The sequence below is a fragment of the Hirundo rustica genome, chromosome 2, assembly GCF_015227805.2.
Source record: "Hirundo rustica isolate bHirRus1 chromosome 2, bHirRus1.pri.v3, whole genome shotgun sequence".
NCBI classification, from domain to species: domain Eukaryota; kingdom Metazoa; phylum Chordata; class Aves; order Passeriformes; family Hirundinidae; genus Hirundo; species Hirundo rustica.
Genome location: NC_053451.1, coordinates 54977252 through 54994344, shown reverse-complemented (window position 1 = coordinate 54994344; position 17093 = coordinate 54977252). Strand labels below are relative to the sequence as shown.

Genomic DNA, 17093 nt, shown 5'->3' with positions numbered 1-17093 from the left:
AGCCTGTGCCACTGAGCTTCACCAGGTAATGTGGGGCTTGCTCAAATATCACCAATACCATTCTGTATCATGCCATTTACACTATTAAAACTACTATTCTTAAAGCAAGATTGATTTTATTTTTTTCTAATACAATTTGGGTCCTTGTAATGCCAACTTTTCTAGGGAAGAGTGCAGAATAAGATTAATAAGATATACTTGCTGTTTTGAAGCTGTTTGCAAGAAAAAATACAGGACAGGAAAAAAAAGGGAGTAACATTGAAAAAACAGGGATGGAAAATCTCCCCCTAGATCCACTTGAGAGCTTCCATGACATGGGGACTGACTTGTCTCCTGGCCAAATTTTGAGCATTGATTAATCAGAAAAGTAGGAATGTTTATAGAATAATTGCATATTTGAAAATAACCCAAAAAACTGTTTAAACCTGTTTTTAAATAATATACACCATAGGTGTCCAAATCATTTGTCTTAGGTTAATTCAGTCAAGAGACTTTGTGCTAATCTTATTTTTAATCTTTTAAAGGATCTTTTCTTAATACAGTGGGAGGATGCTTTACTGGTTTTGGCACTATTATACAATTGTAAACATGCTATGATCCAGCTTCCTGCTATTGTGAATGTTTGGACTGAGATAAAATAATTTGTTTTAAAGGAAGTTTCCTAAATACACAATACTTTTTTTTTTCTTCATCTGCATGTGGCTTAATTTACAGATTGGTCCTGGTGTAAGTGCATTGTAATTAAAAGTCTAACTGCTGTATTCCAAAGCTGGACTTTTTAAATCCATTTTTGATGGTGCATGGCAATCATGAACATCAAATAAGGCCTCACATGCATACAGGTGTTAATGTATAAGTTATACTTACATAGCTGCACTTCAGTATATGTGCAAGCAAGCTGGAAAACCTGCCGGGAAAACTTTAGCTACAGACATTCAGGATGTTGCAATTGTGTGCTTGCAACAAAGGTCAAGTATATGTCAGCACAAGGTTGCTGGTGCGTTCTTTGCAGCCCTGTGTGACGCAAGATTCACGCTGAAGTACTTCTAAGGATGTTTCCTACCTTTTCAGGAGCATTCTGTACCTATTTTCCCTAAGTTAAACATGAAACTTGTTAATCTGTAAGCAAGCTTTGTATGGTCTTTAACTTGTTTTCAAAATAAAACTGAGTAGCCGAACTTGGTGATCTGTGGTGTGCCCTTTAACAGAGACACCAGCAAATGAGGCTGCTGAAGGGGTGGTGGAACAGGGGGAGAAACATGGAAGGTTTCTATGATCATGCTGTATGCCTGTCCCTAATAGCTTTTGAGCCTGTTGGAAGGAATTTTACTTCAATCAGCAGTGTGAAAATATGTCTGGGGAAGGAGGGAGAAACTCATGTGGACTGAGGAAAAGCTCCCAGCATGTGCTCATGTCTTATTAAATGCCAGGCAGTTTGTGTAGGAGGACAACCTAAAACATCTGGAGTGCAGTGAAAGCTCATGTTGGAACTTCTGCCCTCTTAGACCAAGTCGATGAAGCATGGGACAGAAATCCATGGGAAGAAATAGCTCTTGGAGATGCTTGGACTTTTTTCCTTTTTAAATAATAAAAGTATAATAAATACAAGTATAATAATAGTTAAGAGTCTAATAAACAAAGATAGCTGTGCTGCACTGGAGAAAGCACATTTCCAGCCCAGTGAATTCCAGAAAAGGATTAGCGTAAAAATTGCCTCACTGGACAATTATCTTTGCAAGTAGTTTTAAAACTCCTCATAAAAAAAAGTAAGTCCAAATGCTGAGACATACTTTATTACTGAAGCAGCAAAATCAGTATCCTGTGCCACTACATTTAGTTGGTGGAAGGGGCTGTGTTGCTCTCATGAGTCCCACAGAGCCTCTGATGTTTACCTGGTCTTTGTATGAGTAAAGTCGTTGTGACCAGTCAATGTGATCGATGTAATCTAGGTTTGCAAAGCACAGTAAAAGCTCCAAGGCTTCTCTGCTCCAGCTAGTCTTGCAGCTTTAGTAAAGAGGCACAGGGCAAGTTTTGGCATGAGGAAAATCCTTTGGGCCTGCAAGACTGAAAATGCAAGAGTTTGGTTACCCGATGCCTGTCAAGGTGTGTACGTGCGTTTGTTCATATGGGCTGGGTGGGAGGATGGAGATCTGACACATCAGTGGTAGCAAAAGCTTGTGGTTTAGAGACGTCAGCAGAGCTGCAGATGTCTCACTGACATTGCTTGTTCCAGGGTAGGAGAAGATTTTATTGCTATGGAGGAAACAACATGGAAGAGCCTATAGCGCTGTTGTCACACAAGGGGTTTTTCTGGAATGCTATATACAAATGTTTTCACATAGTTAGGGTATTTCACTGCCATGGATTAGTAAAGAATGTCTTTCTCTTTGACCCACTCGAAGCAAAAAGAAAGAAACAAGATCACGGGTTGGTTTAGTTCAGAGAAATGCCTATGCTCATTTACCACAGGCTACGGTTGCTAATTTTCAATTGGCTTTCAGATTCTTGGGTAGTAATAATTTGATTCCTAAGAACTACTTCCATGAGAGTGCATTCTGCTTCTTGTGGGCTTAGGAAATCCTGGAAGTGAAGGCATGGGAAACATCCTCGCTGGGGAGATGGCCAGCAGCAGGAGAGGGTGTTGCCAGTGCCAGAGTGCACTTTCTTACATGGTCAGAGGAAGCAGAACTTCGGGCTGAGAAGGACGGGAAGGGAGAGATTGCAGCAGGGTCCTTAATGTGGCCGTGTAATTGCGAGCAACAAAAGGGCTGTGGTTTGCTTGCTGACCTTTATTTCATTACCAGTTGGCAGTACCAGCTGAAATGAACTGCCCTGCAGAGAGGGGATGCGGGATGCCATCCCTGCACCCTCCTGGGGCAGAAGGTACCTAGGGTTTGAAGCGCTTTGCCTGCTGAGGATACAGGGTGGTACCTGTGTGACAAAGCACAGGGTGTGATGCAGCTGTGCATGCAAGGGCATGATTTGTACTGATATCCAGAAACCTTTGTAAGCAAGGAAAGCCATACCAGGAATGATCATTTCTGTCTGATGCAATTGCACTGTCACCAGGACTTAATCTGATAAATTGCATCAGTCAGGGATTTTATTCTTTAGTACCCTGGTTCTCAGCACTAGTGCAAATCCGTTAAAACAGACACAGCTCTGACAGCCATTCTCACAGAGAACAAGAAATGTGGAAGGTCTGTATAAGTAGTTGTGATTCTTCTATAAACATAAATACAACTGAGTAAAAAGAGAAAAAAGCAATACTCAAGTCTAAAAGCTTTGATCAATGCAAAACCTCTCTGATGTCCAAGCAAAAATAACTAGAAGTATCTGTGAAGGGTCGTGGTTTTGCACACAGGCATCATTTACGTACAGCCATTTTCCCATCCAGTAACAACAGTGGTGTCCTTTCAGATCCCACTGGCAGTTTGGTCAAATGCTTTATTGATAGAGATTCCTGCCTTAAACTTATCACTGCAGTCCTCAGAGTCCAGCAGTGCCCTGTGTAGTGCTCTGAGAAGAGCAAGCCACAGATATACATTTATAACTGTGGAGTGAAAAATATTATTTTTATTAATAATATCAGTGTATAGAGAGAGGCTTTGATGGTTGGAAGTGGCAACATCTGACAGATACCTCTCATCTTAAAGAGAAACGGGTAGATGTTTCTTATGGCCCCTATGGATTTTATATCACTGTGAAAATATTAACTACTGTGAAAATATTAACTTACAGAAATGGTTTTTATTCTTCATATCTCAAGCTCTGTATTTGTGTAGGAAACAAAGACATAGGGTCACCACCACCAAGAGGCACAACCAGTCGGTTTCACCCCATCAGCCCCAGTAAAACCCTTTCCAGTGTCAAAGGCAGAGCCGATGCCAAGGCAATCACGGCTTTCACAGGGGTGAATGGATTTCACAGGGACACTGGGAGGTGCAAGGGCTTGTTCAAGCCATGTCCTGAGTGCCCCTGAGGCTCTCCTGCAGCAAGACTGTCACTTGGGTCTGTCTGTTGCACCAGGTGCTTCTCCAGCAAGGCTCTTCTTAAGGCCTGGGGCCTGTAGGGCAGCAGCTGGTGCAAAGCTGGCCTGCAGCTCTGTCACCTCCTTGCTCCTGTTGGCACTTGTGCTGGGGCTTGAGAGGGACAGCTGGACCCCAGGTGACACTGATGGCTGGGGCTGGGGGCTGCTACACAGTGCAAGGAATGTGAATGCACAGTAAAGGCTGGCCAGGAGAGGCTGTGTCACCTCCCAGGTTAATTCTGCCTGTTACATGCAGGAAAATGGGTGTGATACATGCAGACATCTTTATAATCCTTGAGCTTTACAGCCTATGGGCCTTATTAAAGCAGAAATTCTGCCAGTATTTAGTCTTTGGACTAATATACAGAAGCTCTCATTTTAGTGGGTTTTTAAATGCATACATTGGTAAACGCAGCTTCAGAAAACTGATTTTACTGTAATTGAAATCATGGCTTTTATTCCCACTGGCAACTACCACGAAACTACAGCAACAGTTTTAAGAGAAAAAAATAGGATAATAAAATTACCTAAGGTTGTGTAGCAACTGGAAACAATGAGCCAGGACTGCCCGACTGGACTATGTTTCACATATGTCCATGACCTACACTCTAAAAGCAGTTGTAGCAAGATGTTTAGAATAAAGATTTTGTCAGGTCAAATGAAAAAATTATCAGTAATACTTTAATTGACATGCAGTGTTTCCTTTGCTCCTTTTTTTTTTTCCCCCCAGTAGGAGCTGATTTTTTTCTTTCCTTTGTAATTTTATTGAAAAGTCTAGAGGCTTAATCTAGAAGATGTTTTAGAATACAGGATTAAAACATTCAAATCAGAACATCTTAAAAGGAGAAGGGGAAAAAGTGCAGCAACTTAAATATGGTTTTACACAAGGACATGCCTTTCTTTAGAAGTACACACATGTTAACCTCCAACCGCAGTTTAGATTTAGTTACCATATCCAAGGCTTTGGGATGCATTATTAAAGGTTATTGTTGCTTGATTCATCTGCTGCCTCTCTTTATCTCCCTCCAGCTGTAACTTGAAGCATTCTAAGATTATAATTTCGTTTTACCTGTTTATGGAGGGGAGCCCTAAGAGCCTTGCTTGATGAAAAAGTGCATAAAATTTGACTTGAGAAGGTGCACTAACAATTAAAAAAAAATTAGTACTTACACTGAGGCTGGTTTGTGAACTCTTCAAAAGCAGCAATGCACAGAGGGCCATGAGACAAATTCTTTGCCTGCCATCTGGACAATGCAGGGCCTGGCTCTAACAGCGTGTTCAAGCAGCTGTGAGGGAAGTGACCCGGGAGGGTGTGTTTCCTTCTTTCTGACAGCTGGCATGGTCTCCACTGGCCGTCACCAAGTTTTCTGAGATGCTTTGCTCTCATTTTAAATTCTTTTGTGCTCTTGAAGCCAGTTGTGAGGAGAAGGCAACGGACTCAGCTGTGCTTTAGGGGTTCAGCTTACTTTTCCATGCTGGTCTGTCTACTTGTTTGCAGTTCAATGGTCGATGACAGACAGTCCTAAACCCCAAACCTTCCACAGCATCTGGTACCATCTGAATACAAAAAGTATTTAAATCTGCTTAGAAGCAGGGTAAGGTTACTGCCACAGTTTTACGAGAATCATAATCAGGAATGTCCAGATCCCACTACAGTCTACAACTCAAACATTTAATTTGGAGTGTATGTACTTTGATTTGTTCTGTATTCACTTTCCTGTAATCGGTTTAATTCTAATTATAAAGCAGAAAGCCAGACACTGTTTTCATGTTTTAAGTTAATAAATATAAAGGAAAAGCCTGAACAAATTACTAGAATGTATGAATGTAAAAAATACTAGTGAATTTTAATTTTATAACATATTAATACTCACGCTGATTTTTGTTTGGGTTTTTTCTTAAATCCAGAGTTTTGACAGCAGTCTCACTAAAAGTAGGTGCTTTACAGGTGAATGACATACGTGCAGGTAGTAAGAATCCTTACATACAAATATTTTTTCCCTTTTCTAAGAAGTTGTCATTATGTAAGTCTGAAAAAAAAGGTGTTTGTTTGCAGCAGAGATTGGCCTTCTGAATGTGAGTATGCAATTGCAGACAACAAAGCAGATTTTTAAGATCTTTGAATCAGAGCACTGGCAATTTGAATCTCATTGACTTAAAATCCAGGAGATGCCCACAGCCTGAACTTCTTATATAAAGTGCAGTTTTACCACACAGTGTTGAAAATAACATTTCAGTTAGGACTTGGATGAATGTCAGACTGAGAGGTCACTGCATCACTGAATCATTTAGGTTGGAAAAGACTCTGAGATCAAGTCCAACTTTTGACTGTTCATCCACCACGGTCAACTAGACCGTAGCACCAAATGCCATCACATCTAGTTGTTTCTTGAACACCTCCTGGGATGGTGACTTCATGCCACGGGGCAGCCCATTCCAACATTTAACAACCCGTTCCGTGATGGGTTCCTCTTGATGTCCAACATAAACCTCCTCTGGTGCAGTCTGAGGCCATGTCCTCATGTCTTGTCACTTGTTACCTGGGAGCCTTCGCTCAGGCAGCTGTCGAGAGCAGTAAGGTCTCCCAAGCCTCTTTTTCCCAGGCTGAACAACCCCAGCTCCCTCAGGTGCGCCTCACAGGACTTGTGCTCCAGACCCTCCCCCAGCTCCGCTGCCCTTCTCTGGACTTTCTCGTAGGGAGGAACTGGTCACAGTTCAGATGTAAACTCCACCAGTGCCGAGGGACAGAGGGACAATCCCTGCCCTGCTCCTGCTGGCCACGCTATTGCTGATCCAGGCCAGGCTGCCATTGGCCTTCTTGGCCGCCTGGGCACACTCTGGCTCACGTTCAGCTGCTGTTGACCAGCACCCTCGGGTCCTTTTCTGCTGGGGCAGCTTTCCCGATGCTTTTCCTCCTTCCCTGCCCCTAGCCTGCAGCGCTGCCTGGGGTTGTTGTGGCCAAAGCGCAGGAGCCGGCCCTTGGAGTGGTTGAACCAGCGGTCCTAAAGGATCTGCAATTCCTGCCCCGCTCTGCACCTGTACAGTTACTCTGTATAGTTATTCCTACGAACACAGGTCTGCCTTTCTTCCCACCTCACGGAAAAGATGTATCGGCCGTCGGTACTTGCTGAGTACCTAAGCGGCCGTGCCCCGCGGCGGCCGAGGGCCGCGGGCGGCTCTGTGGGGCCGGGCCGCCGTGCCGGCCGTGCGGCCGCGCCGCCTCAGCCGCTCGGTCCCGCCCCGCGTCCGGGGCCGCGGGCGGCGCGGGGGCGCGGCCGCCGGCGCGGAAGTGACGGAGGTGGCGGTGACGCCGTTTTCCCGCGGTTCGGGCGGCGGGCGGGGGCCGGGAGCGGGAGCCGGCGGCCGCTCGTCAGTGCCGCCCGCGGCGGGCGCTCCCGCAGCCGCTCCCGCCATGCCGCCCAAGCCCCCGCGCAGGGCGGGCGCCGCCAGGACGCAGCGCCCCAGCCCCGACGGCGGCTCCGCGCCGCCCGCCGCCCCTCGGTAAGCGGCGCCCGGGCCGGGGGCGGGCGGGCCGCCTGGGGCTCTCGGCGCCCGGGGGTCCGGGCCGCGGGGCGGTGTCAGCCCGGGGCGGCTCCGGCAGCGGGTGGTGTGGGTTCCGTGGTCCGGTGTTCCCGCCGGCGACGTGTGGTGCTTTTCCTAGGCTCGAGGTCGGCGAAGCGGACTTCGTCGTGCTGTGTGATGCGCTGAAGGTGTCGGAGAGCGTCAGGGAGAAAGCGTGGAAGAAGTACGAGAGCTTGTCGGCAGCGGATGGAGCTCTAGTGAGTAGCTGCTGCTCGTAGCATCGCTCGGCAGTAGTGCCCGTCCTGTGCCCCGGCTCAGATACTGAGCCGAAACTTGGCTGCAGGCGGCGGCCGAGGGTCCCACAACCAAAGCTCACATACCGTGACTTAGCTTTCTCCAAGTGAAGGTAGACCGAAATGGGATGTTGCCGTGTTCACGGCTGTGTAAGCCAGCTTCTGTAGATTGCCCTTTTTTTTGTTAATGTTTTGTGATAAAGGTACGTGCTCAGGAGTCCTTTTAGATTACTAACAAGTGACAGTAGAAAACAGCACCCTGCGATCAGCTAACTCTTGGAACCGCAAGTTATTTCAGATATGTCTTAGTCAGCTTTATACAGGTAGTCTTATTTGTGTGTTTCTGTGTATTTTTTCCCCCCTCTGCATACTTTATGAGGCTGCAGAGAGGGTATGGAGATGACTATTGCAGAGACAGGAATGTCTGTATCTTAAACGTTTTCTTTCCTGTTGCAGAATGTTAACCTGTGCTTATCATTTGAGGCATTTCCATTCGGAGTTAGTCATTGGGCATGTGTAAACAGATTAATAAAATGTTAGGCCCTTTCTTGGTTTTTGCTTTTGCTTCTCCTCAGTGTGAGTGCTGTGTCGACAAGCTGTAATACATCTAAATCGTGGCAGAAGCTTTGTCATAGAGTCCAGATACAGTTTTGTAATACCTAGCTGGGGTATTATTGCCACTGTGTGGACTTGCGTTGATGTACGTGTTCTGATTTCTGCTTACCCTTGCCACAGCTATGCTGTCACTACTAATAGTTTGTTATCTGTGTTTTTTAAACTGCAGGGTGGATATACCAGGTCTTGATGCATTCACATCACAGAGTAATTATAGCATGGAAGGGAGACTATGCACAGCTCTCTCAGTAACAGATACAATTTCTGGTCATAGATGTTCATGGGAAGCATTTACCTAAAAGCTTAGTCGAGTTCCCTTATAAGAATGAAAACAGGAGCAATCAGTTCCCTTGACTGAAAAAAACCAAACCAAGGCATGTTTCAGTATAATCCTGCAAATTTTATTTACAGGTAGAGTTTTGTTTTCACTAATCATTACTTAGCAGTGGCCAGATAAGATACATGGTATTTGAAACCTTTCAGCATCTGAAGATTACTTCCTTTACCTATTCAGAACCAGACCTTCATTATGATAGATAGGTAATAGCTACTGTCTTGCAATTAAAACTGATTGTTGAGAGCCTTTCAGTGTACAGGAAAAAAAAAAAAAATCTACATTATATTGTGTTTCAATCCAAGGCCTTTTCCTCAAACTTACAGGTGTATCTGCAGGGTGTTGAAATGAGTAAGCTGTCAAGTGTGTGCCTCCATGGGGACCTGGAAGGCACTGGAGTTGCTACTTCTAGCTGAGAGCAGGCTTCATCCTGCTCTGAAGTCAAGCAAATTAACAACCTGGCTAATTGCTGCTTTATTTCCCAAGTCGAGGTGTTATGGTGAGCCTGGCTTCTCAGGATGACTCTCTAGTTCAAGTTGCAGGGATTCAGGAGGAGGCTGCTCTTTTCTTCCCTCTGGTAGAGGTATTATGTTGGAGGGGCTGTCCTAGCGTTTGTCCTGCAAGCACCAGCTGCAAGTGTTTTAATCAGTGAGGCTCAGTAGTAACCTGTTCAGTTCTGAACTGGAGCAGAAGCTGTGTAGCAGCTTTCTGTTTTCATGCAAAAAGTTAAACAACAGGCCACCAGTTGAGACAAATGCTTACCAGGACAATTTTCTTTAGCAATGTAGTTGGTTTCACTTTGAGGAAGCTTAAATCTTAAGGCTGCTGATGGAAATAGAGGTGACATCTAAGAATCCCCCTCTCAAGCCATTTACAAAGACCTGAAACCTTGCCTTTTTTGGCTCACTTGCCTTGTTTTTTGTGGTTGATATTAGAATTGTGCCTGCCAAATCTCTGAGGATGTGAAGGGCGCTTGTAGTGGTAACTAGGAGGCAGCATGGCCCAGACTTTGGGTACTGTGGTAACTGGCAGATAGTCAAGGTGCAGATGTGGGTTTGGATGTAGTGATGTAGTCTGAACATCTGCTGTGTGTGTGTATATATATATATATCAGTGAATATTTGGTGACTTGAAATGAGAACGTCTTGTAGTACAGTCCTTTTTGAGTCCCTTAGGGTGCATTTGCAGAGACTCTGCAGAACAGGTACATGTGGCTTAAAAGCATAGAGTAATTATTTTCGGCAGGCATATACACAAAAATTTGCTAGTGTAGTGACCTACCAGCCTAAACGTGCCTGTGCTTCAGTGAGACACTTTACTGGCCAGGCAGGCATTGGCCAGGAGGAGAGAACTTATCTGCTGCTCCCTGAATGTGCACACTGGAGCCACTGTTTTGTTTTTTTTTCTTTCAGGATGTCACACCTTTCCACACTGATATTTTTTCTTTTGAGCATTTGAACTACTAGCAATGATACTTCGAAATTTCAGCTTTCTTATCTTGCACTTTTCTTTCTGTGCACTGTAGCCTTCTTTGCAGTGCCCTCCAGTTCTCTGTCTCTGCAGCATGTGAGGCAAGGGTATACAGCTGCACCCTATTGCTGCTGGGCTGTGAGTCCTTGAAACGGCTGAACCTCTTTTGAGGGGTGTGGAGGAGGAGAAAGGTGACGAGAGAGATGGTAACACAACTTTCCTGGAAAATGTAGCTGACCTGTAGTTGTAAAAATTAGATTTGCAGAGAGGGATTGTTCAAAAGCTGTCTGTTAAATAGGGTGCTGTTTTCCTTCACAGTGGGAGAACATTAAAGCTTTCCTCTGTGACAGCCAAGTTTAATGACATTCTTCTACAATAAAATGGTAACTCAAATATTTCTTAGAACCCCAAATGCTGAATCAGCACTCTTGGTGTGTGGGGTGAAGGAGGGTGATGTGTAATCAGAAGATGTTTCTTTTGAGATTATTTTGATGTCTGGTGAACGCCTACACAAGCTTATTGTGTACATGGAAGTGTTTACCTAAACAAGAGCTTTTCATTGGCGTCATACAAATATTTTTGTTCTCACTATCATTTTTTTACCAAACCGAGCTACCTAGATAAACAGAATCTTTTAGAGTTGTAGTTTTTACAGTCTTAGTTTCAAAACTTTGACATACTGATTGTTGTTGGCTTAACATTGGCTCTGATCCTTGCTCCTCTTGTACTCTTTAATTTTTTGTAACTCTCCTGAAATCTGTATTATGAACCAATAGTGCTTGTAAATTCTAGATGGAATGAATACATTTAGTGGAATTACTCTTTGGTGAACAGCATGTGATTGTTGGTGTAAGGGATATTAGAAGTAGTCCAGGAAGCCATACTAATACTGCTATGAAAAAGCTCACGGTATTTTTTATGTTCTGTTACTGTTTGTTTTGGTAGAGAACAACAACATGAGAATCTGAAGTAGAATATGGGGTGATATAGGCAGGAAAAAAAAAATTGAGTGAATTGTTGCTGAATATATTGGAAAGAACCTGTGTGAGGAAGAGATGATATGGTGACTAAATTGGAACCAAACTTCTCCAAAGAAAATTGAAGTGGTTTAGGAAATTGATAGAATTTGGAGTCCGCCAAGGACTTTAAGGCATAGGGTCTGGTATGCTTTGTGCTCATCCGCTTAGTTGGCTGAAATATGTGGTGCGTGGGTAGGAGCTCCGGTTTTTTGTTGGCTGTTCATAGCACTGTTTGGGAAATGTGGCTCACTGTTCTGCTGCAGCTCAGCTGTTCAGATGCAGGAATTCCTGAGCTGTTTTTATCAAGTATTTGTCTAATCTGCTATTAAAGTTTTGTCATATTGAAAGATCTGCATAGTTAGGGTCTCCTAACTTTATTTTAGCTTTATTTGCCCATGTATTTTTTTCCTCCAAGTACTGTACTAATTTCTTTCTGTTATAATTCAAGCTGGTGGTGTAAAATTCTGTACCAGCCAATTCTGTACCCCATGAGAAATGTATTATTGTTACCTTTTCTTTTCCCTCAGAAAGTCTCTAAAATATGGAGAAATTTTTAACATTTTTTCTTGTCTCTAATTACTTATCTTACATCCTGAAATTCTTCCCAACTAGTGACTTACACTGGTACGCAGATGCTGCAGAGCACTTGATTTGTGCAGGAGTTGAACAGCTTTCTAAGCGAAGAAAATGTGCAAGGCAAACAGTAGCTTAAGTTGAGGAATGAAATAAAGATGACTTAAGTATAGAAGGTTGGCCTGTATAGAACAGAGTTCATGTTTAGCAGGCCAAGTGTCCCCAATCCATAAAATTTCACATTTAAATTAAATCCTTTAAGTTCCTTTCAGTTGTAGTTTCTTATTAAAAAGAGAATATTTTAATTGGTAAGCCACCTCATCCTCATGTTAAAAGAGAGGTCTCTTGCTTTTGGCAAAAGCATGAAACACATATGAGCTAATAAAGTATTTTCTGTCTAGACTTTGTCTCTAATTTATAGAACTGCAGCTGAACTGAACCTGAATCCATTAAAGCTTTGTATGGATGAGCAAAATTACAGATATTTTAGGATCCTCTGTTATTAAAAAAAGAAGAGCTATTGAAAGTCCCAAAACAAACAAATCATCACCATGACCTCTTGCTGATGATATTCAGTATCTTAGCAGCAGATGCATTGCTTGTATGTGCCCTTGCACTTTAAAAGCTCAGGGAACTGGTATAAAGTTTCTTTTTTTACTCATCTTCTGCCTATCCTGGGGAGAGATTGATGACCCCTCCAGTCTTGCTACATGCAAAAGTGTAATGGGAACTTTGCATATCAGATGAACTATTTTTACTAGTTCAATACTTTCCATTGACTTTATTACTTTTAGCTAGTGTTATATTTGAATTTGAGCTCATGTGTTGAGAGCTAATAATAATCTTCCGTCCCAGACAATGTTCAGTAGAAGATTAGAAACTGGTATTGCTGAAAAATGGCGGATCTATCTTTACACAGGACTTTTTATAGGTAGACAGGGATTATAATGGTCACAATTTTTTTTTTTTCCCCTGGGATTTTCTTTCCTGCAGGTTTTTATTCTGAACAGTTTTCTATTGTGAGAGCTTCTTAAGTCTATTCTACAGTCATCTTCCACCCACCAGAATCATAAACATATAGACTCTGAATGGTTTGGTTTGGGAGGAGCCTTCAAAAGTCATCTCATTCCAACCCTCCTGCCATGGGCAGGGACAACTTCCACAAGACCAGGTTGCACAGAGCCCCTTCCAACCCAGCCTTGAACACTGCCAGGGATGGGGCATCCACAGCTTCTCTAGTTAGCTTGTGCTGGTGTCTCACCACCGTCACAGTAAAGAATTTCTTCCTAATACCTGATATAAATATGCCCTCTTTCAGTTTAAAGCCATTCCCCCTTGAACTATCACTACATGCCCTTGTAAAAAGTCCCTCTGCAGCTCTCTTATAGCTGGAAGATGCTGTAAGATCTCCCTGAAACCTCTTCTACAGGCTGAACAACCCCAGCTCTCTCCAGTCCCCTGATCATCTCTGTAGCCTCCTTTGGGCTCTCCCTAAAAAATGTCTGTGTTCTTTTACCATTAGGCTAGTTATCTATATTGATTGGAGTTTAGTAACTGAGATTTTATTTTAATAAGCCAAGTTCTACATCTTCCTCTTCAAAAATCAGGTACTCGGTATTTACAGTGAGACATCTATATCCCATTTGATTCAAGTGTCCATCTGTGTTTGCATGTTTCTCATGTATGTTTCCCTTGACCTTCTTTTACACAACATCATTTGAAGTTTCTATTCCTGGATCACTTCTGTAGGCTGTCATCAAAATCATTATCAGTGTTGGCAGAAGAGTAAACATCTCTAACTGCATACTAGAGCTGAGATTTCCTGTGACCATCTCCTCCTTGGGACTGGTTTAGCATTGGAGAACCTCTGGAGGAAGAGAAGTTATTTCTGTCAGTGCCTTTAACACCTTTCAGCCACATCTGGAAAGAAGAGAGATGAGAATCCCATTTTACAGTAGTTAAGTGTTGGATGAGCATTTTAAGTCAGTGACTCCTCCCAAGATGTTTTCACTAGGTTCAAATAAACTAGTCATCTGGTAAAAATCAGATTGAATAAAAGTAATGATAAGTCTAGAAAGAAATACATTTTGAAAGGTTTTGTAAGAGTTTTAGATCTTTTCCTACAGAAAACTGTATTGATTCAACAGAACTGACCTATGTTCCCCAAAGTTATAGCATTGGTTCCTTGTAATCCTAAATAAAAGATAATAAAAAGAGAAAGAAGTCTATGTCAACTATTAGGTGTTAAATAATCTTAGGGCTAGTGATTGGTAGGTAGGCTTTGCTTCGTGATGAGTTGAATTAAGGCCACTGGAAGTCATCTTACTGAAACTGAAGGACAGCCAAAGGCAGATGTTGAGCTGTTGTTCTGCCCATTTTCTGTAGTGAATCTGTATCAACAAAGACCTTGAGTCAGACTGGTGAAGAAGAAAACCCTCAGAAATTATTTTGTGGCTGTGAATTTGTCTTCATTTCATTCCCATGCATTTGAGTCTGTCTGAGATGAATCATCTGCTTTGGCTGTAAACAAATCCAAATAGTTGGAAGGAGTGATGCCGCTGTGTTTTTTGTACAGTGGTCAACTTTAACTCATTTGTGCAGGAAAGAAGTGAACTTGGGGAGGGAAAGGGGTGTGAAGAGGAGAGTACTTATGAGAGTGACTTGCAAGGAAGACGTCTCCTTATCTCTTCTCCTCTTCTCCTACCCCATGATGTTTATACTTGTTCTGGTTTCAGCTGGAATAAAGCTGATTTTGTTCCCAGTAGCTGGTGTAGTTCTGTGTTCTCATTTAATATGAGAATGTTGACAACGCTGGCGTTTTAGTTGTTGCTGAGTAGTACTTGCCCTAAGTCAAGGACTTTTCAGGTTCCCATGCTCTGCCAGTGGGCATGCACTCAAAGATCTGGAGGGAGCATGGCCAGGAGAAGCATCCTGAACTGGCCAAAGGAATATTCCATACCACAGAACGTGATGCCCACTATATGAATTGCTGGAGTTTTGCTGAGAGTTGCTGACTGCTGCTCGGGGGGGGCTGGGCATTGGTCAGTGTGTGGTGAGCAAATCTGTCGAGCATCACTTGTTTCTGTTGGGTTATATGCTTCCCTCTATCTTTCATTTCTTTTGTAATTATTATTAATGTTGTTATTATTGCTGCATTCTATTTTGTTCCAGTTATTAAACTGTTCTTTTCTCAAGCTGTGATGGTTGGTTTCTGACACTCCTCCCCACTGTGAGGATGGGCAGTGAGCAAGCAGCTGTGTGGTACTTAGTTGTTCGCTGGGGTTAAACTATGACAATATTTATGGAATAAAATCACTGGAATCTTCATACATGGCTGTAGCAGATACCTTATTTTCCAAAAAAACTGCAGTTTACCTGTGTCTTTGGTTGCTTTAACCAGCTGGTGGGATAGTCCCAGTCTGGTGTTCTTGCATGTTTTCCTCTCCTTCCTCTCTCTCAGCTATGTTAAAAGGCAGGCATGCTCAGGTGCTGCTCACCTTTTCTTTGCTACTAGAAAAAAAAAAAAAAAAAAAAACCAAAAAAAATGAAAAACCCCCCCCGTAATCTATTTATCGTGGGTTGCGTGTGATTTTTCTTGTTAGGCTAGCAGTCATCCAACATCTTGTGTGGAGGAGAAGGTGTCCAAAGCATCCTGTACCATCAGCAGTGGGAGTGGGATACTGGAGTTTGGCTCTATGTAAGGGTTTGAATCTCATGGATTGCTACACTGCCTCTGAGACTGCCTTCTTGTTTAATGGTAGAAACAAATGAGTTGTTACCCCCAGCCATACTGGACAAGGAGTTTAAAGGTTGTTTTTGTAAAACCATTTGCTCATATCAAATCAACCATTGCTATGGCCTCCTAGCATTCAGCCTGCCGGAGTTGGGCTAGGCTGCCCAGGAAAGCGAGGCTTGTTTAGGTAGGCAACAAACCAGGAACAGTTTCACCACTTGGTAGCACTCAGTCCTCCTGCCCTACAAGATGTTGTATTTATGGGACAACATCATGGGCTGAGTTTGCAGGAGCATGGAGTGAAAGGAACTTATTTATTAAACAAGGTCAGCTGACTCCAGGGGCAGGTTCAGTGTGAGTAGTCATCCTTCTTCGTAGTTCACTAGCTATCATTAACCTTCACAATTTTTATATCCCTTTATGTATCAACAAATGCATCTCAGTCTGTTAATAGCTTATTTCAAAATAATTCTCTTGTGCAAGGAGTCATGATTTGTAGAATCATGATGGGAATGCAGGAAGAAAATAGTGACTTAAATAATTGTCAATTACCATGTGGTTGAGGGTGGCTGGTTAGTTTTGCATTGAAGCCTGTTCTATAACTTTCAACAATTGCACAAGCCAGTGAAAGTTTTTGTTCTTTGGAGAAGGCCTCCAGCCAGTCTTCCCTGATACAGAAATACTCTTAACAAGGAAGACACAGGACAGTTGCAAAAAAAAACCCAAACCAAACGTTGGCAGCATTAGTGAAATTGTGTAATTTGTGGGCACAGCAGGTTATTGGTCATGGTTACACTGCTGACTGAGCTAGGACATGAATGAATGCTGCTGGTGCAGAGGATTTCAGAGCAGGTTTGGAAGACCACCTAAGATGGCATGAGTTAGGTCTGGTGCTTACTCTTACTGTTTTTGGGGAATATTTTCTGCAGTGAACAGGCCCCTGCAACTCAGGGGAAGGATAAAAAAGCAGGCCAGGGAGTGGGCTAAAAGTATGTAGTATGGAGGAGCAGGAATGCAGTGTTTCCATTCATTTGCTCCTGGTGCTCCATTTTACTTCTGTCCTCCAAGAGATGTCATGTCCGACTTAGAGCTGTGGAGAAGGCATTCAGATCCTGCCCCTTTGCTGTGGGTATGGGTGGTGTCGGAGTTTTATTTAAAAGGATGCTGGATGTCTGAAAAGTATTTTACAAGTTTGCTGTTACTGCAGTTTTGGCCTCCACCCATGCCTAGTTTTGTCTTCAAGATAGTTTTGTTTCCAAAATTTGGGATATGCCTGCTTAAGGGTTGTTTTTTCCGTGTTTCCCTAAGTCATTGTTCTTCAGGGGTTTTTCACTGAGTTGCTCTTTTGGTGGAAGGGTGTTGGAATCTTTAGTGATGCCTGTCTGGCTCCAAGTGAGTGGCTTGTGAACCATCATCAGGAGTTCTGCTCCATGTGGATGCCGTATCTGTGATTGTGTTGACTTCTTTTGATGAAGGATGATTGGTTATAGCTTGCACCTTCTAA

At 43.1% G+C, this 17093-nt stretch overlaps 1 protein-coding gene and 1 long non-coding RNA gene across 3 annotated transcripts in view; one reads left to right on the top strand and one right to left on the bottom strand.

Annotated features, from left to right (window-relative positions):
• Nucleotides 1-1767: 1767 nt before the first annotated feature.
• On the bottom strand, nucleotides 1768-7110 carry LOC120748451 (uncharacterized). 2 transcript variants are annotated; one of them, XR_005699365.2, is made up of 3 exons: nucleotides 5905-7110; nucleotides 5201-5587; nucleotides 1768-2064 (listed from the first exon to the last, which is right to left on the bottom strand). It is a non-coding gene; the product is annotated as an uncharacterized LOC120748451 (long non-coding RNA). The 2 variants fall into 2 exon arrangements; XR_005699364.1 differs by lacking the exon at nucleotides 5905-7110 and having other exon boundaries at nucleotides 5201-5762.
• A 272-nt stretch (nucleotides 7111-7382) lies between these two features.
• Nucleotides 7383-17093, top strand: part of RB1 (RB transcriptional corepressor 1) — a 69981-nt gene continuing 60270 nt past the window's right edge. Inside the window, exons 1-2 of the mRNA XM_040055260.2 lie at nucleotides 7383-7531; nucleotides 7692-7809. Of these exons, the coding sequence (XP_039911194.1) occupies nucleotides 7443-7531; nucleotides 7692-7809 (207 nt within the window). The 5' untranslated portion in view covers nucleotides 7383-7442. The remainder of the gene's footprint in view (nucleotides 7532-7691; nucleotides 7810-17093) is intronic.